Consider the following 21,176-nt stretch of genomic DNA (forward strand, 5'->3'; position numbering starts at 1 on the left):
GGGCAGGGAGGAGGCGGCGGCGGCGGCCGACGCGGAGCCCGCGGGGGAGGAGTGCAGCTGGGCCGGCCTCTTCTCCTTCCAGGACCTGCGGGCCGTGCACCAGCAGCTGTGCTCCGTGAGCTCGGAGCTGGAGCCCTACCTGCCCGCCTTCCCCGAGGAGCCCTCGGGCATGTGGAGCGTGCTGTTCGGGGCGCCCGAGCTGTCGGAGCAGGAGATGGACGCGCTGTGCGGCCAGCTGCAGGTGTACCTGGTGCACAGCCTGGATACGTGCGGCTGGAAGATCCTCTCGCAGGTGCTCTTCACCGAGACCGATGACCCCGAGGAGTACTACGAGAGCCTGAGCGAGCTGCGGCAGAAGGGCTACGAGGAGGTGCTGCAGCGGGCCCGCCGGCGCATCCAGGAGGTGAGGCCGCCGGCCCCGCGCCTCGCCTGGCTGCTCCTCACCCTCTTCTTGAGATGCTCCTTCCTCTTGTGTAGCTTAAAATAAAACCTGGGGAGTGAAAGAAAGTGAGGGTTAACGCTTCCCAAGATCTCAGGGTGCAGATCTGCCTCGTTGTCTAAATTCTGCTGTCTACGTGCAGTACAACACAGAGATCTGTGAGCGAGAGCCGGGTGGATCTGGCAAGATCTCCCTGCCAGGCTGGTGTTGTCCCTGTGCCTTGATTTGCACCAGGGTGGGTGGGAGCCGGGGTTTTTCTGTCTAATGGGAGCAACAAAGTGTAGTGTTTGACAGGACAGGTTGAACTTGTGAAGCCAACAGTTCCATGTTTCTGTGTGCTCTCCATCTAGTGTTTCCAGTGAGAATCGGAATAACTATGCTTATGTTGAGCTGGTAAATTCTTGGAGCTGGGATTTTAAAACTAAGCTACCTTGGAGTTAGGATTTTACAAAAGCAACCTGCCTGCTCCTAGCAAGTTGTGCTGCATGGCCATTGTCAAGCAGCATCTGACTGTGCTTGGGTGTTTCAAGTGCTCGTACGTGAGCACGTTCTTTTGCTTTATCCTGTTTAGGGAAAAGCAGCTGAGGAGGTTGGTTGTTCTAGCTCCTCCTCGGCCCAAGAGATTTCTTTCCACTTCTTTGTGGATTGAGGTACATGAGGACCCAGATTTTCACAGTAATTAGGAGAATTTTGCTCTTTTTTTTTTTTTATGTAGCCTTTGTCCAGAATATACAGAGGGCTATCTAGACATAGCTGTATGTATGATTCACGTTATGGAGCTTTTAATTTTGCAAATCATCTAAGTTCTGTTGGATGGATGTAAACTGAGGTTGGCTGCTCCAACTGCTCATATATTTATCTTACGTGTATTTAATGTTCAAAAGTGTGCTTAGAGTTTTTTCTGTGGTGGAGGTGAACAGTACTGGTGAATTGATGGTCTTGGAAATGATTATCAAGATCAAAATACATGCTTTTTTGTAGAACCACTGATCCAGAATTACTCTGCAAGAACTATTTCTTATCTGGAACTTCTTATTCAAGTTCTGTTAGCACCAGTAGCAGGGGGAAAATTTGGTTATTGGTAGGTTATACAAGCTTCATCAAGCATCAAAATATTGAAACTTCAGCATCTTAGTCTGAATTAATGTTCAGAGCTTGGCCCAGATGAAATGGTAGCACATATATGTGTATCTGGCCACAGAGCCACCTTCCTTCCCCACGGTAACCAATCTAGTAGCGCACCTAAGGCCAGTCCAGCTGTACTTCTGTCACTGTTTATTGTGTAAATTGATCCTTCTTTAATTAAAGGTAGTTCATGTTTAAGAAAAGAAACCAATAGAGTGACCTGCTCTTTCCCTTTTGGCTCTCAGGTTTCTCTTTTCCTTACCTGTTAGTGGTTGGCTTTGTTCAGGATGTCTTTCTTTTGAGCAAATAGTAATATCATTTGTCACTGCAATTCCAAGAAAATGAAGCAATGGATGGTGAGTATTGCTGGCTGTTTCTGAAATAAGTATTCTGAAATTTCTTAGTATCAAGGAAAACCTACAGAATCAGCATTTCCTCTTTTTTATTTACTTTTCTATCTATATTTGAAATCTATATTTGAAATTTTGTTGAATTCCTGCCATTTTAAGTGACTTTGCTGTGTATTAGAACTTTGGGGAGACAGCAGTAAGGGACTGTGTTCTCATTTGCAGCTGAAAAAAATATCAAATAGTACCAAGGGTCTTCGTGAATACAAGTTTGTTCAAAGGGCAAGTTTAGACCAAGAAGATTTGGGCATAACATTTCAAAATGTCAATTTCTGGCCTTCATAATTGAATATATATCCTTTTCCAGGGCAAGTTTCTCAGTGCAGTTGAAATGCACTTGTGAAGTGCTGACAGAGTCTGTTGATTATGTTCTTTGGGACGGAGAAGCAAAGTGAGCAGCAAAATCTTTTGCGTTCATTGTTCCAGCAGCCCCTGCTTGGCCATCTGCTGTGTTTCGTAAGTTAGACACTAGCCAGTTTATTTTCACAGCAGTTAATAATTGCTGCCCTTTGTAATAGGCATTTCTATCTGTTTCAATTATAAACCTTTAATAAGCCAGAAAAATGTTGCAAGTAGAAACAGATCCAAGATCAGGAAGAAAAAAACAGTTGTAGAGGAACTTTATGACCTGGGTTTAATTTCTTCTGTGTAATTTGCCTTTTTGAAATAATATAATTTTTTATTTTTCAAGTAGAGGGTTAATTTTGAAAAATAATAGGGATAGTTAATTTATGCTGAAGCAAAAGCTTTTATCTATAGGAGGAAACCTTTCTCTGTGTCATTTTTGAATACTAATAGAGATTTGCTTAGAGTCCTCGTTCATTAAGTTTATGCCTGTTTAAAAAATTAATCAGATGCTTAACTAGAGGACTAAGCTCCCAAATGTGAACATGCCAAAGAATCAGTTAATGACTAGATTAAAAAAAGTTGTTATTTTAATAGAGAGGATGCCACTTGAATTCCCACTTCGGATTCCAACCTCTTGGTCAGTATTCCCAATATTTAAAAATTCCTTTCTTTTCTCTGCCACTGCCAGGTTCCGGCAAGGAGCTCCTGTAGGACACGTGTCCCTGCTTGTGATTTTCCCTCTAGATTGTGTGGTGCCTCTTCAGCAGCGCTGTCTTGGGAGGAGGTTGAATGTGGACACCATTTCACTGAATAAGTGTTGTTATTTGTGTAATTTGGAAGATGATTAAGAGGGATTGATGACTTAATCCTGCCCGCAAGCGCAGCCCATCGCGTGCTGATCCTTTCCTTGCTCCTGCGTAGCAAGGTGTGGGCATGGAAGCCTCTCTGCACATTACAAGTGTTCTCCAGCACCTCGGAATGAAAGGCACCTGTGAAAGCCTCTGCGTCCTGTAGCCCTCGAGCACCACAGTTACCTGACATTGGGTAGATGACGGTCTATAGGACGGTCTATAGGATCGTCATCTTGAGTCTGTAAGTGGCTTGAATGCCTCTTATAGAGACTTTCTGTCATTTTTTCTGTTGTTAGGCAAAATCTTGGAATTGTGATATCTGCGGGCAGTGTGAAAAGTCACCCTGCATTTCTTCGTTTGCTGTTTGTGTTCCTTTGAGTGCTAAGTTCAGGAGCACTTCCAGTGCGTGGTTAAATTCTGAAGACATTCTGAAACCATCACGTTTTTCTGTGGCTGGTGTGACGCTGTGGGGAGTGAGGACCTAGTGATATTTTTAAACTCTTTCCCTTGTATACTAGAGGATTTTGTTAAGCACAAGAAAAGCCCTAGCGACTTAATTAGATGTTGATAGGCTTCATTTTACTTTTGTTTCAAAGAGCTAGAAAGATTAAGAAAATTTTCCATTTAACATTTTATGGGTCATACTCATACAATTCAGAGTTGTACGAGAAGAAAACATAGTTTTTGTTTTTTTTGTCAGAATGCAGTGCTGTCATTTAGTTTTTTTCTTATTTGCTGTGTGTGCACTTTTTAAAAAGATCTTTGCATGGCTCTGGTAAAGAAGTTTGTTTTCAAATGAATGAACTAAGATTGTCAAATCATACTTGTTGATAAGGAACTGCTCCACTTGTATCTGATAGGATTTCATATCCGCTGATTCCAAAGGATGTTGTCACATAGTTCTGTGTTCATCAAAAGGACCGTAAGTAATAGCTGGAATTTAGCCTTAGATTGAGTCTCTTCTGATATTTAGTGAAGATAATGTTCGTGAAGGTCTCAGTGACTAAGAAACTGTTCCTTGTTTCTGTGCATTCAGTGCCAAAATAAATATGTGTATATTCGGGAGCGGGGCACTGTATGAATAGTGTCACTTTTCCAGATCAAGGTAGCTGCTTTCCACTGGCTGACCCACTGTTAGGTGCAGTGCAGTTCACAGATTCACAGAATATTTAAGGTTGGAAGGGACCTCTACAGATCATCTAGTCCAACCTTCCTGCTCAGGCAGGCACACCTACAGCATGTGGCACAGGGTGGCATCCAGGCGGGTTTTGAAGACCTCCAGAGTAGGAGACTCCACAACCCCCCTGGGCAGCCTGTTCCACTGCTCTGTCACCCTAACAGTAAAGAAGTTGCTCCTCACCTGGAGACGAAACTTCTTGTGCTCCAGTTCAGAGACTTTTTTTTTTTTTTCCTTTTTGTTTGTTTTTATTGAAGCATTGAATACCTTTCATCTTGTTCTGTGTTAGTTACTTTTGGATTACTGAGCAGTTTGGTGTTGAAATCACTAAGATTTCATTCAAACTAGTGAAAAATCTTTTTTTTTCCAGAGACAAAGATAACTGAAATCTGTATGTTAACTGCAGTGACTGGATTTAGAAGATATACGTATTTTGTGAGAAAGCAGAATGCTGGTTCAAATTTAACTTTGCAAACACAGAAGGCTAGAAGAATATGTACTGTTGATATTTTCTTTCTGTGGGTGTAAATAGAACAGAACCAGACTAATGCTGAACCTTCTGGAAATCCTTCCTATTTTTGCTTGAAAGCTGCTTGTTTGTGCTCATTAGCTGTAGTGACTACAGTTGTTGTCAGTAAAGCTGTTGGGATTCTCTTCTGGGCACTTCCTAAGCAAGCTGTTTGAGCAGGGTGCCCGTGCTGTAGGTCAGCGCTAACCAAACCATCTCCTAGCAGCTGCAGGGAGAGCTGTGTGGAATAGGGAGCAGTCTCCAAGCTTTTAGAAACAGCCTCCTGGAGATGATAGCCCAGCTAGAACTTCTGTTACTGTCCAACCAAAGATGTTTTTCTCGGTGTTTATCCTTGCCAGGCAGCATCCTTTTATTTATATAAAGCTGCAGCTGGAGCCGCTAGCAATTATTTCTGGCTGTTTTGAACTAGTCCTAAGTTAATAAGAACTTGAAAGGCTTTGGCATCTCCGAGGGCTGGAAGTTGACAGCCAGCTCGTGCTGTAAGCACGAGACCCAGCAGCAAGAATCCCGTGCTGTGTTTCGGATAGGCACAGTGGCATGTGCAGCAATGCTCTTACCCTTCACTTCTGGAAATAATAAAACTTAAAGTTGCGTGGATATTTTTCTTTTTGAAGTGTTTCCGTCAATCTCTGAACTGGGTCTGTAAAAATATATATATATATGTATATATAAGCTACAAGTTAAATATTCTGTTATGGCAGCTGATACAAGTGGAAGACATAGGAGGAAGAGTTTTATATTGCTTGAGATACCTGGGCCCTTATGAAGGGTAAATCGAAAGGGTAAATAGAGCAACAGCTTAATCATATGGTGAACATATACAGTTACCTAAAGTCAGAAGATGTGATTATATACCAGTCTAAAATACATGCTTTAAAATGGCTTCCAGCGTTCAGTATGCAAAGGAAATCAGACCACATTACTACAGTGTTTGCTTCTTTCCTTAGCTAGTGAAGTATAATCTTCTGAGCCCTATGCAAATTACTATTTATCCTTTAATTAGATTTTTTTAATCATTTGTCTTCTGCTTGAGATCTTCCTGATTCATTTTTTTTCTATTGCTGCTTGCTTTTAATTCTGTGTATTTTTTTTAGGTAGCATCAAATTGCCTCAGAGATCCATGGCTTGTGATTGTGAACTAATTAGAGTTTTGGCTACTGCCCTTGTTTTTCTCAATCTCTTTGTATTGTCTCTTTCCCAGTCTCAGTGGGATACTTCTCCTAGATTTTATGTATTTTTTTTCCCTCTTTCTGTAAGCCACATATGGGAAACATATGCGGGTAGACTTCATGTGTTGTTTTATTAATGCCTTGTTAGTTTGACACGAACTAGCTGCAGATGATCCCCAACACTACTGTATTTGAAGGGGGCAGGATAATAAAGTGCATTCCTTCAAGACACAAAGAAGTGTAAACGATATAGACATAAAGAAAAGGAGAACTCCTTGAGGAATTTGCTTGCCTAGCAATACTTAAGTTTCGCATCAAAAATAATAGTAGTAGTAATAATAAATGTATAGCTGTATGACCTGTATCAGTATCAGTATGACCTGTAAATTTGATGTTAATTTTTAGAAATTAAACAAACAGCGTTGCTGATCTCAGAGTTCTTGAGAAGAGAACGAGGAATAAAATACAGTATGAGGTCAGTCTGAATTGGGGTCGAGGTACAATTTTTGTCTTGTGGCTCGGGGAGTTTCTGATGCCAAGGTAGAGTTATTTCATATTTCAGATAAAAGTGAATTGGTATTTTCCCAAGGTATAGACCTTTTTTCCATTTCCTGTTAAAGTTGTTCTAGTTGATATATAGTTGCAACATTTCTGTATGCCAGTATGTTTTCAATTGGAACATATAGCCCAGGTAACCAACCCTGTTATCTTTATGCTGCTTGGAATTTACAGCCCACTGCCCTTCCTGGTGTTTACATCTGGTCTTGGCCTTGTGGTTTTTTTCTTTTTTTTTTTTTTTTTAATGTGTGTATGCGTGAGTGCATACATACATATTTATTTATTTATTTATTTTCCCCCAAGCATTATTTTCTTTCTTTCTTGTATATTAAATGTCCTACGCAACTTAGACCATCAGGTCAATGCCTTTCAACATAACTTCCAACATTTTTTACCTTTCTCTACTCCTCAGTTTCTGGTTGAGATGGTGTTAAGTTGTCCAGTTTTAGCATAAGAAAATGGCTTATTTCTAATCATTACATCTCTTTACATTTCTTTTTATAAAAAAGGCTTACAGATGATCAGTGTCAATGTTGTTGCTTGCATATGTGTGCTCATATATACAGTATTGCTGCTAGAGAGCTGGAGAAGCCTCTGAAAAGCTGGATCTGCCGTTTTGCTGTAGGTAGCCATGGGATCTCTCTTGGGAGGTGCTTTTAGCATCCCTTTCATTAGTATTAGGAGAAGAATTGTACTATTATAGTCTACCAGGAAATCACTACTGTACAACAGAATGCTAGTCCAAGTAGGAACTCTGTCCAACTGAAAATAAATCTGTGGGATTCGTTTTTTTTTTCAGGAGACAGAAACATAACCATCTACACATAAAGATGTGGTAGGGAGAGAGGGAAGGAGGAGCAGGGAGAGAGAGGAGAATTAGGATTTCCTTAAGAGCAGCTTCGATTAACTTTTTGGTATGTCACATGAACGCACAGTAGTGGAGGTTGGCAGAGACCTTTGGAGATAGTCTGGTCCAACCTCCCTGCTCAGGCAGGGTCGGGAATCGCGTCCAGTCGGGTTTGGAATCTCTCTGAGGATGGAGACTCAGCAACCTCTCCGAATAATCCGTTCTAGTGTTCACCTGCCTGGAAAGAGTGTTTCCGTGTGATGAGGTGGAATCTCCTGTGCTTCGATATGTGTCCATTGCCTCCTGTCCTGTCACTGGGCACCACTGGGAAGAGCCTGGCTTCATCTTTACATCTTCCCATCAGATATTTCTAAACATCGATAAAATTCCCCAAGTCTTATCTTCCCCAGTTTGAACAGCCTTAATCATCTTCATGGTCCTGCACAGGACCTGCTCCATCAGGGCCGTGTCTTTCTTGTAGGGGAGCTCAGAGCTGGACCCAGCACTTGTGATTCTGAATGTTGAGTAGAGGCCAGAGTATAGTTGAGCAGGTGCTCAGAAGGCTGCTTGGCAGTGCCGTGAGGTTGTGTCATGATGTGACGGGGCTGTAGCTTTCGCTGTTGAGGGTATCTTCTAAATGCAGCTCCATCCACTTTGTCCTTCCTCCTCTCCTCCTTTTTATTTTCTCCGTAGGAGAATCAACTTTTCAGATTTGGTGATACTGTAGTTCTGCTATGGGTGTGCTGTGCAAAAGTAACAGAAACATATGAACGTTTATTCAACTTTATAGATGAATCTATGCCTAGCTTTTTTTTTTTTTTTGCTTTTTTTTTTTTTTTTTTTTTTTTTTTTTTTTTTTTTTTTTTTTGGTGATTCCAGTGTCAGGTGCTAGTAATATAAAAGTTACTCATCATTGCTTCCATCTGTCCCAGAAAAAACAGAATTACAAAAAAAAATCAAAATATTTTTAAAGCTTTGTCACAAATTAATGTGAATATACTATATAGTAAAAGCTTGTAAATATGACTCCATTATCATAACCATTTTACTATGTTAAAAAGAAAATGTTCCAAAGTTTTATACTGCTTCTGGTATTCAGCATGACAGTGATCTGGGAAAGTGGCATATTAATGTAGCAGCAATTGTAGTTCTAACCACAGTGTTCGTCCTGATCTTTATTAGAAGACTTAGAATTTTTAAGGAAGGGAGCCAAAGTTAATATGCATTGGAACAGTGTATTTGAATTACTCATACAGCTTTTAGGGTACTAAAACCATAACCACCCAGAACAAAGATCTTTGGATAGTTCACTGAAAATCCCTATTTAATAGCAACCATACAAGAATGTTTAAGAATGGGAATGAAAGAGTTATTGTGTCCCTACAGAAAGTAATAGTATGATCTCATCTAGAAATCTGATGGTGATATCTGCTAGAGCATGGATTAGTATTTAAGAAAAATTACTGAAGCCCTTGGATAACTGGAAACACGATTATAAAAATGGTCCAGATCTTTTGGACGGGAAGATTCGATGATCTCATAGCATCTTCTAGTCATAAATGCTATAAATTAATGTGGGAAATGTGTTTTTGTTTTAGTTAGCTGTTGAAACTTGGCTAACCATTTTCTGAAGGAGATGGGCTTGAATATACTTAAACCAAACCATTGTTAATTTATCTGAAGAAACTATTATTAGTCTTAAGAATTTTAACTGAGTGCTAAATTCATCCCTAATATAAAAATTACTTACTCCACGGAAGGCTTTGGAGACATTCTGCTCTAAAACCAGTGCTAGGCTTTTCACAGGCAGTTTCTTCACAAATCTCTCCATGTCTATTAGTTCTCATCTCTGTCCTTTCTTCTTAGTAACTTCCTACTAGAGGTTTGTCTGTGGAGTTGGATTTCACATTTTGATTAGAATAGTCAGGGAGGAAATCTGATGCGAAGACCTCAGATTGCTGCCATGGCAGGCTGGTATCTACTCCTCATCTAAAGCTCTTCAGAGTAGATGCAAAGAGAATACTGGTCATAAATCTGCCTCTTGGTTGACTGGTTGCAAAAATTTTGATGGAGGTTGTTTTCAGTTGAAAACCTTCTCCTGGTAAGATTTCCTCAGGATTTTTTTTGATTTCCTCTTCATCTGTTTCTTCCTGTTTGTGGTATTTGTGCAGTGTAACCACACATTCCACCAATGGATTGGAATGGTAAGGTTTTTTTTTTTTTTTTTTTTTTTTTTAATAATCTGTGAATCGGACGAAGAGTACTCATTCAAAGAAGTTTGAATGGTTTAGGGATGTGAATTTAGTTTTTGGCTACAAACCACTACAAACAAATGACTTTGACAGTAGAAAGTAGCATTTTTTGGTCTTTGAAGGGGAACAATATTTGTTTACAATCGTCTAGTGTTACAGAAAATACCTAAAATCTTTTTTCACTTCACAGTAGTATAATTTAGCAAGGATTTCACATGTGGAAGGGAAGAATTTATGATGGGATTTTAAAAAAAACAAATCCCAAAGTGCTTGAAATATTGAATTTGTTTGGGAAGTTTGATTAATAGATAAGCTGTATGTTTTATTTCAACTTCAATGTTTTATCATGCTTCTTCTATCTCTATGGCAGATTTTTTTTTTTTTACATTATTACACGAAGATTTATATCAGAAATACTAAGCGCCCACACGAGACATGACTAGGTTTTGTTTTTCTAGCTTTTCATCTGTGTATCCTTTCCCCTGTTTTTATGTGAAAATAGGAACAGAAAAAAACAACCCAAATGGGTACCAACACAGAACACAGTTCTCATAGTAATTTAAAATGCTCTCTTCTGAAAGGTTTACCTGTTAGAGAAGTGATTTAATAGCTTGCTAATTCATGCTATTTGCTGTTAGAGTGGAAGGACAAATAGTGGGCACAATATAGGATTTCAGGAGTTTCTTGATGACTTATTTAGCCTTTTATTGGTTAATAATACTAGACTAAATGTGGAGGGCTTGTTGTTGGGGTTTATTTTTAAAGTTGGATTCAGCTTTTAAAATAATCACTGGTTTGGAAGCTTTCAGTATTTGGTCTAACCATGCTTGGCCTTGTTTCCTTCTTACACCTGCCTTTTCCATGCCTTTGGATAAGGTGCTGCAGAGGCTGGATGGTTCAGTGCACGTGTTGCCCTTACCCTGCAGAGTGAAGGCCATTACAGCGTACCTGTTTTTAGGGTATTTTATGGCACAGCATGAACACTTACCTTAATGTGTGTTCTCCCTCCTCTGGGTTACGGGTGTTTTTGATCAAACTCCTGCAGAAGAAGTTAGAGCTTATTAGGACATGAGCAGAACGCAGCTGTTTGCCAAGCCTGCAGGGTGAGGTGTTGCCTCCAAGCCTTTTGGTTCAATGTTACTGTGTTTCAACTGATCAGTGATTCATTAATGACCTTATCGTTTAGTTATTTTGTCCCTTGCCAAAGGAAGGAATGGGAGCCCCAGAGTTAACTTTGAAATAGGGAAAACTCCTCAATCTCATTCATAAAGTTACATTTTAATGTGAATTCTTATTTCTAAGTTAGTGACAGCTAGGAAAGAAACATGGCACTGCTACGGAACCAGCCCTTGTTTGCTCTGATTTACACAGCTTATTTGTGCTGCTCCATTCCAAGTAATACATCGAAACAAATCACTGGTTTGTACTGGTCCCAGCTCTTGATGGGCCGCTGCAGGACAGCATGAAATGTTCTCTGGGGGTGCTCTTTCTGGGGTGCTAAAATCCTACTTCCCGTAACTTGTTTGTTTGCTATTTCTTTCATAGAGTAGCTGCAAACTTTGATAAACTTGTTTGCTATATATGCCTCTGGTTTGGCTTGATTATTTTAATTAACTCAGCCCTTCTGTAAACAGCCGTGCAGAACCCCTGCTCAAGCGCAGACATTTCCCTTTGCTCCGCGCTGGCAGATAGTTCAATGCCCCGTCTTCAAAAGCTTCCTCGGAAAAATTGGACCCTTCAGCATTTTGTCCACTGAGTAGGTGGATGATTGCGCCGAGCACCAATTATAAAGCCCGTGGTTTCCAAATCAGCTCTGTGAGGAGCTCGTTGGTTTGCCCCTTCCCGAGAGCGACGCAGGCCGCGCTGCTTCCAGCGCTCGTCACTGGCTCGTGCTCCGCGTTCCCTTGTGCCACCCCGGCTGTCTGCAGCTCTTCTGTCCCAAACAATAAAACCTACTCGAGATTTAGTGTAGAATAGTGTCCTGACTCTATTGGAGAGTCAGGTTTGGGTCATTACTGGGATATTTGGCTGCAGAAGTGATGCAAATGTTCTTTTTAAATGAAAAAGCAAAGAGGTTAATGATAATGCAGTCATGCAAGCAGAAAGCTGAATGTTCTGGCAAAGTTTGATCTTTCAGCCACAGAAGGTGACATTTTAAATAAGCGATCGTGCATATAAAAGAGAGGAAATGCAAATTGATACATAGATTCCATGTAGTTGAGTGTGCTGCTGATTACCAGGAGCAGTGGGTGTATTTGTTTTTAATAAGGATGTTTTTGTTTTAAAAACTGCTGTTTAAAGAGTGTTTTAAAAGAGAATAGAAACAGTTTAAAGCATTTTGTAATAAATGATCTTAACAGTTTTCCAATATATCAGCTTACAGTCTTAAGTTCACTTGCTGAAATATTGCATCCAAATTCTACACACTCTGGAGATCTATTTCTTTGGATTTTACAGCCTGGAGTTCACTGTAGCCTATCTCCAGTTTATCAACAGGAGGATTTGATGGTTTTATACTTAGGATTGCTGTTTGGAAAGGATGTGAGCATCTTAGCAACTGCTTCACCTACAGCACTCTGCTTCTGCATTTCTTTTAAAGTTTTATAGGTATTTTTTCAATTACCAAAGACAGAAATAATCTCTGTTCTATACTTCTAATAAATGTGCTGTTAAATTGAAGGGAAAAAAAGTGTTTCCTGTGGGTTAGAGTCTATCTGCATAATGCCTGCCCAAATATATGGATTCATTTAGTTGTGAACAATGTAACATCTGTGAAACAGGATTCTTAAAATAAATGCAGTATTCAATGGATCTAGCACTAGTTAGGCCTGTACAGGATATTACTCTTCCCTCCTCCACCCGCCTCCTTTAATAATATAATTTAAAGAAATGTGAAAGTCAAAAATTCATAGAGACTGTTGAATGAAATGAACAGAAACACTGAATTTCCCACTGAATAGGAATTAATCATCAGTGGGACATAATGTGTGCCACAAAAGTTGCTCATTTATTTTTATGCTAATACACTGGAAACTGCACATTTCTAAGGTACCAGGCTGACTTAGGCATTTGGCCAATTCAGCTTATGCCTCTGTCGTGCTGAATGGCACTAGCAGCTTTTTTGAGCATCTGATTGTGTTTGCTCTTGGTACTGGCTGTGACAACTTGAACGTGTCTGTCAATGGCACTGGATGCAGCCGAGTATGCTGAGAATATCTCAGGTAGGTGGGCGTCCGACTTTAATGAAGGGGTGGCAGATACAGTATATTTATTCCTTAGTTTCCTTAGCCTGTGTTCAATTTAAGTAAATCTGAACTGTGAATATGAGCTTTTGAGATGATGATGTAAAGGACGAGAGATTGACTTTCAATGTCTGAAAATTACGTAAGAGGAGAATTAATTTCAGATAATCTTGTCTTTTTAAGTACATCAAATACTTGCTTATGTGTCTTTGAGATTAGTTTTAGTAAAATAGTTTTAGATTTTTTTTTGAAATTGTAAAAGATTTAACAGCTGCATGTGATGTCTGCCCAGACAAATGCCCAAAATAGATGCAAAGCGAACATGTAAATATAAAACAATCTAGTAGTGAATTCATGCTAACGTGAGTGGGCAGATATTTTAAAAAGCCCTGTTTCTGTTTGGCTTTTTTTAGTAAATTAAAAATATTAGTACTTTAAAGTTTAAGATTTTGGTAATTTCATTAAAAATATATAATGGAAGCTTTGTGAATTTGAAGTTTTGTGCCTTCCTGCTGTCAGTATCTTCTTGTACTCACATTTATCAACTTTTGAAGACCGTTTGAAAGCAGTGATGAGTTGGAGCAATGAGCATTTTTAGCTAAGGTTATTAGAGAAGGGCACATACTTGACTGGCTTAGTTGAAGGTGTGGGTGGGGATTAAGATGTTTTTTGTACGTCTGAGGGATGATTTTGTGGGTGAGGGGAGATAACAGAAGAGGATAAGCAAATACAAGTTGTTCTGTTTTGTTTTTAGCAGGAGTGTTAGAACACATTCACTGAACTGTCATTTTTCTCCCTTTTTCACAGCTTCTGGAGAAACATAAGAACACAGAAAGCATGGTAGAGCTGCTTGAGCTGTATCAAATGGAAGATGAAGCCTACAGCAGTCTGGCAGAAGCCACCACAGAACTCTATCAGTACCTACTGCAGCCGTTTCGAGATATGAGGGAACTTGCAATGCTTCGAAGACAGCAGATAAAGGTATGGAAGCACCAATATTTCCACAAGAATATATTAATATTTTCTATAGCATCCAAAATAATATGAAGTATATGAATGTATTGCATTCCTAATTGCAGAAGAGTGAGAGATGAAAGTCCCTTTTTTTTTTTTTTTTCTCCTGTAAAGTAGCGTAGCCTGCTGCAGTCCCCTGACTGGGACCTGCCCTGCCATAAACATGAAGCCTGCACGTTTGCCCTGGGCACAGGCAGGGAAGCCCCTTCCTTCTAGTTCCTTCTGCTTATGCTGTGCTGCTGTTTGGCTTCCCCTCCCTCCTCTTCCTCAGTCATGCACTCTGCTTAAATATGGAGTCCCTGTCCCCTCTGCAGCCTTCTACACCTCGCTCACTTTGGAGTGTGAATCTCTGGAGCAAGGCAGCAGTGCGGTGACCTGAAAAGGCAAAGTCCCTCCTTCAGCAAACTGTCTGAAGTGTGACTGCGCAGAAATGCCCTGTTCAAATGGAAAAATCACACCTTTGCTTTACCTTACACCCTAAAATTGTAATTAGACATTTTTTACTGCATAAGTTTTATTTTTGAGAAGTTGTTGCTATTCCTGTTGCTATTCCTTTCGGTTCCTGCACAGAGAGAAGCACTTGCAGCGAGCACATCTCTGCATACGCAGCTAATTGGCACCTATTCATTATTCTGAGTTTAACTCTTTAAATTGGTTGCAGTTGCAGAATTGCATAGGTGAAGGCTATAACTTTGATTACTGTAAAAGCAGCAAATATCTGAAAGAGAGAGGCACAAGTTCCAAAAGATCAGCATTGCTATCCCTTTTTTTTAAGATTGTTTATACAGTAGCCTGATTTCCTTTTTAGTCAGAGTTAATATGGTAAAGCATTAGGAGTCGGTGCTTTTCATGTTGTAAAACACTTTATCAGAGTGAGTGCATTAATAGCATGTAATTTGTTGTAACTTAAAAGTGTTTTTCTTGGTGGTTTGAGTATAAAATGAGAGAGGCAGGCAGGAGGATTCAAGATCACAAACTAATTTTATTTTGACCTTTGTCTGTATCTATAACTATAGTATTTTTTCAGAAGGTTCAGCAACCTGAAACTAACCCAGTGAGTGAATGTAATGGTATTTGAATGAAGTGTCAGTGCGTAAATAATTGTGGTGCCTGTCTTTTTCAGATGTATTGTTGAGAATTATGAACAAAATACTTAATATTAAAACCAGTTCAGTGCATGATGAAATAGTCCCCATTTATCTAAATCTGTAGCATAGAAAAAATTTTCTTCTGTCAAGCAAGAAAAAATACATGTTGTATAGAATATGGAACATGAATTAAGAGTCTTTAAAAAACAGAACTCATTGATATCTTGATTTTTTTCAGTTTTAAAATATCTCCAATTTGTTTTTTTTTTCTTTTTCCTCCCTGAAATAGTAACTTTGGTAAACTTGAGACATGTCCTGGGGTTGATTTCTATGGTAGTAGATTGTTCCACCTAATATAGGTAGTTCTCTTCCTAACTTGGCAATTTTTGAGCTGTAAGCCTTGGTCATCTGCAGTGTGTGGTAGAGAAGGATGCCATGGCTTGTTTTTCATTTCAGTGTCTGAGAGAAAGCAGTTCTTGTATCTAGGGTGACAAAATGTATACTGTGCTGCGTAGCTAGGGTAGAGGAACTGGGTTATAAATAGAGCTTGTACATGAGATGGTTTGTGTTAACTTGCAGCACATGTGTTTCTGGAAGGCTTAGGAATGAAACAAAGCTCTCCGGGTTTAATAAACCCGTAGGGCTGGGGCTAGCTCTGCTTTCCTGCTGCCCAGAGGTGCATCTGAAGTGTCAGGCCTCAGCGAAACAGGAGCTGTGGACATCCAGGACCGTTTAAATGGGGACTTGCAGGGAGAAAGGTTTAATTGGATGGTAGGGTAGGGCAAGGAAAGAAGAATGTGCAGAGTGTGTTACTAAAATTTAAGGAAAAATATTATGGGGTAATTTGGCTTGATTACAAAAGGCAGTATTTATTCAAGATTGCCTATGCCAACATTTTTAAAGCTTTCCTTTTCTCTTTTGGTGATAGAGAAACCTTTTCTCATCTGCCCATGACTGATCTTTATGAAAGTTGGTTTTTTAAATAGACCATTTTCATTTTGAGTTTCAGAATGAGATTAGGGGATACAACAACTGCTTTGCCTGTGGTGCTTGAAAACAGACTTTAGTGTCCTCTGCTTTTAGAGTATGACATAAAAATTAGAAGAAAAATCCTCCAGGTTTAAGACCTTTAAGAGAAGTATGAGCTTAGAACCAGCATATATATACATACTATCAAGGGGTTATTTTATCTGGTATTAAAATTTGAATTCTAAATATATTTTAAGATATTCTCTTTTTTTTTTTTTTTGCAAGAAATGAGATATTTAGTGAATCAAAAATCAGTAATGTTTTTGATCATAAAATTTGTGCATAGAAATGTGAAACTTTTTTTTCTACTTAACAAAAAGGGTTATTTTCCTGTGAAAGTCTAGCTAATTTTGTTGACATTAAGAATAAAGATTGTAATAGCAGAAACTGGGAAGTATTAGAAACCAGGAGCTGGAAAGCTGGAGATGAAGTATTTCTCCCAAAAGGTGGAAGAAGCAAGAGTAGCTAACTGTGCCTTTGATTTCAGATAGTTAGAATATCTCACAAAATACAGATTTATCATGAAAATACAAAGGGAGCAGACCACTTCTAGTAGTTGGCATTTGACTGGAACTTAACTGACAGATCATAGGATTAAGCCTTTAAGCCCTTTATGACCAAGATATAAAGTGGTCTTTGATACGTGTTACAAATCTGATTGCTTTTTCAAAAATGTCTTTCAAAAGAAGAACTTCACAGGTCAAACTGACCCAAAGCCTTTTACATACATATGGTCGTGTTCACTTACCTTCAGAGGGAGAAAGAAACTTTCTTATTTGGGGTCTTTATTTTGGGCAGTACTTCATAGCCATGGGGCTTAGGAACTATGTCTCTGATCGGAACTCAAGGGTTGTCAATGAGTGGCTTTCCTTCACTAATGCATTTTTAAAAAATGCTTGGTATTAGACTAGAATAAAACATAAGATAAAGTGCCTCATAGCCAACATAGAGGTGCCAGCGAAACTTGGACATAAGCATCCTTGAAGGGCTGGGTTTGCTTGAACTGGGTTTGCTTAACCGAGTTCTCTGTACAGGTGAGAGGCTCCAGTCATAATTATGTCCATGCAGATTTGGGAAATGAGAACATTAAAATGTAATTATACCTTATATATACTTAAAAGCACTCTGAGTTTCATTGCAAGCATTTTCTTTATCTTCTGTCTATACTAATGTTGAGGTTTAACATTGGAATAATGGGCTAGAGCAGTAATTAGCTTGATAAATAGCTTAATATAATTCAGTTTTTTTATTATAGAATTGTTTATTAGTCTAGTCTCTCTGCAGAAAAATTAACTTTGGCTCAAATATATGCTGGTTTATTTTCTGTTTTTATATTTGACAGTGAACTGTAGTACTACTGAACCTCATTGCAAATTTGACTTTTATTTCTTTAAAAGGAAATACTTTCAAACAAATTATGTTGTATTTAGCATTTTAAGTGTCATGGAAAAAAAAGGGCTCATACTTTGAAAACAAGTTCAAAGCAAAAGATAAGTTTAATTGTAAGAATATCTAAAAAATGGAGAGAATATTTTATAAAAAAATTATGGTTTGCTAGGTTGGAATGAAAAATGCATACATGTTCCATTCTTACTATGAATCTCAAGTGCATGATATTTAGTAAAAAATCCATTGCCTAAGCTTGGGAAATCAACTGAAGATGTTTTAGGGAGGGGAACATTTTCAAACCCTGATAGTCTGAATTTGTAGTTTTGCTCCCAGACATCAATAGATGACCTCTGTATTGCAAAATCCATGACATTTTTTTTTCTCTTTTAATTAGCTCTAGACTAGCTGATTTTTTGAACTGGGGATATTTTTTTAACCTTGCATTATCTTTGAGTATGTAGTGATCTTGAAGTGAAAAATGTTAAAGCGAAGTGACGTATAAGGCCCATGAGAGGACACTAAAGCAGCAACAATAAAATGTCAAGGTTACTTGCATGCCAGTAAGCTCAGCCTCGTTCCTCGCTTTGGGCAAACAGGTAGTTACAGACTGGTTAATCACTTGCTGGAAACAATTACATGAAAAACATCTAATTAAAAAAAAAAACCCTTAAAGTATTACTCAGAAAACAGAGTGAAACACTGAGAAATTCCTAAATTCATAGAGTAGTTGAGAGTATGTCCTCACATCACTAGAAATTACAGTTAGATAAATCTGTAATTTGAAAAACTTGTGGAGCTGGAGAGAAACGGTAGTCTAAGTTAATGCAAAATGCCTGGGTTTGTAATGAAGCTAACAGATATTTTTTGAAAACATCCTTTTCTTCTTTGAGAAAACCTGTGTATTAGGCAAGGTGGTTCGCCAGGCTCTGGTTACAGGCTCCGTTAAACTCTCCTGCAATTTTATACAGCTGCTCGTTCTCTGAGTTCATACCAAAATGTATCACTGCTTTTTGGAACTAGGATCTTGGCTCCTTTCGAGGGAAGGGCGCTGCAACCTGGCAGTGGGATGGAGGGCGGCCCGTGGTCCGAGTCAGCGGGAGCGGGAGCAGCCGCGCTGCCCACCGCAGAACCCTGGCACGGAACCGCGCTCCGGAGTTCCCTTAGAGCAGGCCTGGCAGCAAAACAGCAAGTTCATTGTCAATAAATGTGAAGGAATGCATGGGTGCACACTGATGACAACACCGGTAGGTGTTGTCACTTACCCATTCATATGCCCTTAATTAGCTCTTACTCCTGCCGAAAAGGTATGAAAATTACTGTGTATGGGGGGGCAGGTCTTTGAGAAGAGCTTGCTGCTCAGTGTGCTTTAAGAGGAAAGTAAAGGTTTGGAATTATTAAAAAATAAAAAACCTGATGCCTCTGCATATGTCCAGGATACATCTGCATAATTTCAGTCTCTGCTGCTTGGAGGGATGCTGTAGAACCAGAATAGTTAGGGAGTGCCAGCAACAATAAGAAGGGTTAATGTTATGAATAGCCTCAGCACAGAGTGAAGTAGATCACCTTTGTTTGGAAAGAGGTAGTTCATGGAAAATAAGAGATTTATACAATTGTGAATGGTATGGGGAAGGAAATATGGAATGATTTCTTCCATAATTTTTCCATGCTAAAAGAATAGAGTCCCCAGCCCACATTGGTTTTAATTTAAAATAAACTGCAAATAAAAGAAAACCAAGTGTCCCCATTCTCTTCCTCCCTTACATTCCCCTGTACTAAAGGGTCATTGCTTGGTCTGTGGCAATAGTTTCCACAGTTTAATTATGACTCCAAAAAGAGGCAGCCCCATCAGTTGTTATTAACTATGATTAGTATTCACCTCAGGAAGCCTCTGAGCTGGTCTGTAATGGAAGCTGGGAAATATCACACAATCCATCACCTTGTTTCTTAAATTGTTTCTCCCAGTATTAGTAATGGTTGAAGGCAAGTGCTAGGACAGCCTTGGTTCTGATCTAAAATTAAAATATTGGAGGAAATGGAAAGGAAAGATGCAGAGTCTGAGTATGCTTTGAAAAAGGTGCCTTGCTGAAAATCTGAAAAATGCAAGCATGAAGAAAACAGAAATTTTGAATGTTTCTGGAGAAAGAAAGAAGGATGAGACCTTGCAGTAATATTCCACAGGTTGTGGAGGGCAGGCAAACAGCTAAGGTCTTCATAAGGCCAAGTTTTGCAGGTCCATGTTACCTAAGTCTATTAGGAAAATGAAATCTGCTTTGATTTTGTTGGTTTGTTTTTAAGTGCAGTTTTCATCCTCCCATATCTTGATACAGATACTGCAAAGTCCTTGTCGTTGTCCTGGCAGGCCCGGGACGGACTGCCGACCCTCCCGTCTAAGTCAGTTTGCAGGTTTTAACATTGAAGCGCACGTCAGTAAGTCCATGGACAGCAGAAAGCTTTCACTTAATGCAAGCTGGGGCCATACATACGGAATTGTATTTGGGAAATAGTCCTGGGTTGTCAGTGTGGAGCAGAGCTGAATCAAGACCTGTTAGACCCGCTCTGAGAGGCCTCGGCGTGGACGCTGAGGCCGAAGCGCTGTCTGCAGATGCACTGAGGAGGCTGCGGCGAGAACAGCCCTCCTGCCTCTGGGGCTGCGTCACAGAAAGCTTGTGAAATGCCCGTGCTAAAGCACTTCCCCGAATGAAGATATTTTTTCTAATATATTGTCCCTGCCATCTGCAGTTTGCTCTCAGCTTGCTTTTGTTCTTTCCTATAATTAACCAACCTGTTGTTGGTGTATCTTATTTCTTCTCCTTTTGCCTATTATGAGGCCATCTAGGAGAACAATAATGAAGGGCACTGTTGAAAGGTGGCAGGTCCCTGCCTAATCACAGTGTGACCTGTCCTGAATCTCTTTCCTGTCATTCTTGCCCTTTACTGTCCCAGCTGTCTTCAGGAAGTGCCTGGAAGGTGCTGAATGCCTTTATTTAGCTATAAACCACCTGACACATAAGGCCATTGTGCAGAGGCAGGCCTGTTTCACATGTGCTCGCCATCAGCTTCCTCTGCCCTCACGGTGGGTGTCATTTTGGGGGCAGTGGTTTCTAGATAGAGAACTACAGATTTGACTCTGTGATCTCCTTGTGAGATGATCATCTCCTAGGCCTCACTTTTTATCTAGAACTTTCAGTCCAAATGAGAAGATTTCAAACCAAATAAATGAGTCTGAGAAAATATTAGGGAACTGGAAAGCCTGATAATTTAGCAAAACTTCACCCATTTACCAGAGTTTCTTAATTTTTAACTAAGATAATTTTTTACTGAATCAAAAATAGATACATATATTTAAAGGAAGTAGCAATTAGATGACAGTGTGATTTTAGTTTTTCTTTCTGCACTCTATTTCTGTCTTTTGGTACCCTCTCTTAGTCATGGTGAAGTTGAACAATAGTTATCCTAATTATACGTTACTACTTACTGTATAAAACATCCCGTGCTTTTTTTATGGACTGTAAAAGCAAAAAGATGGTGGCATCATAAAGACGCCATAAAGGTGCAGTAGGCAAAGCTTAAACATAATCATGCGTTGCAAACAGTACTGGAATGCACGTAAGAGCTTCCATTAATTTCTTAATGAGGGTTACTCCCTTCAGATTTACTCATTAAAAGGGATTATTTATTAAAGGAGAATATAGAAATTTCAAAATTCATGGGC

At 39.5% G+C, this 21,176-nt stretch overlaps 1 protein-coding gene across 3 annotated transcripts in view; it reads left to right on the forward strand.

Moving 5' to 3' along the window:
- Positions 1–21,176, forward strand: part of JMY (junction mediating and regulatory protein, p53 cofactor) — a 48,323-nt gene that overhangs the window by 404 nt on the left and 26,743 nt on the right. Inside the window, exons 1-3 of one of the 3 annotated variants that reach the window (XM_026036696.1) lie at positions 48–241; positions 335–403; positions 13,752–13,925. In XM_026036696.1, the coding sequence (XP_025892481.1) occupies positions 170–241; positions 335–403; positions 13,752–13,925 (315 nt within the window). In that variant the 5' untranslated portion in view covers positions 48–169. Of the gene's footprint in view, positions 404–13,751; positions 13,926–21,176 lie in introns of all 3 variants that reach the window. The other 2 variants (XM_026036704.1, XM_026036687.1) reach the window with 2 other exon arrangements.

Source organism: Nothoprocta perdicaria, unplaced genomic scaffold (genome assembly GCF_003342845.1).
Source record: "Nothoprocta perdicaria isolate Ctin4 unplaced genomic scaffold, notPer1 scaffold_1, whole genome shotgun sequence".
Taxonomy (NCBI): domain Eukaryota; kingdom Metazoa; phylum Chordata; class Aves; order Tinamiformes; family Tinamidae; genus Nothoprocta; species Nothoprocta perdicaria.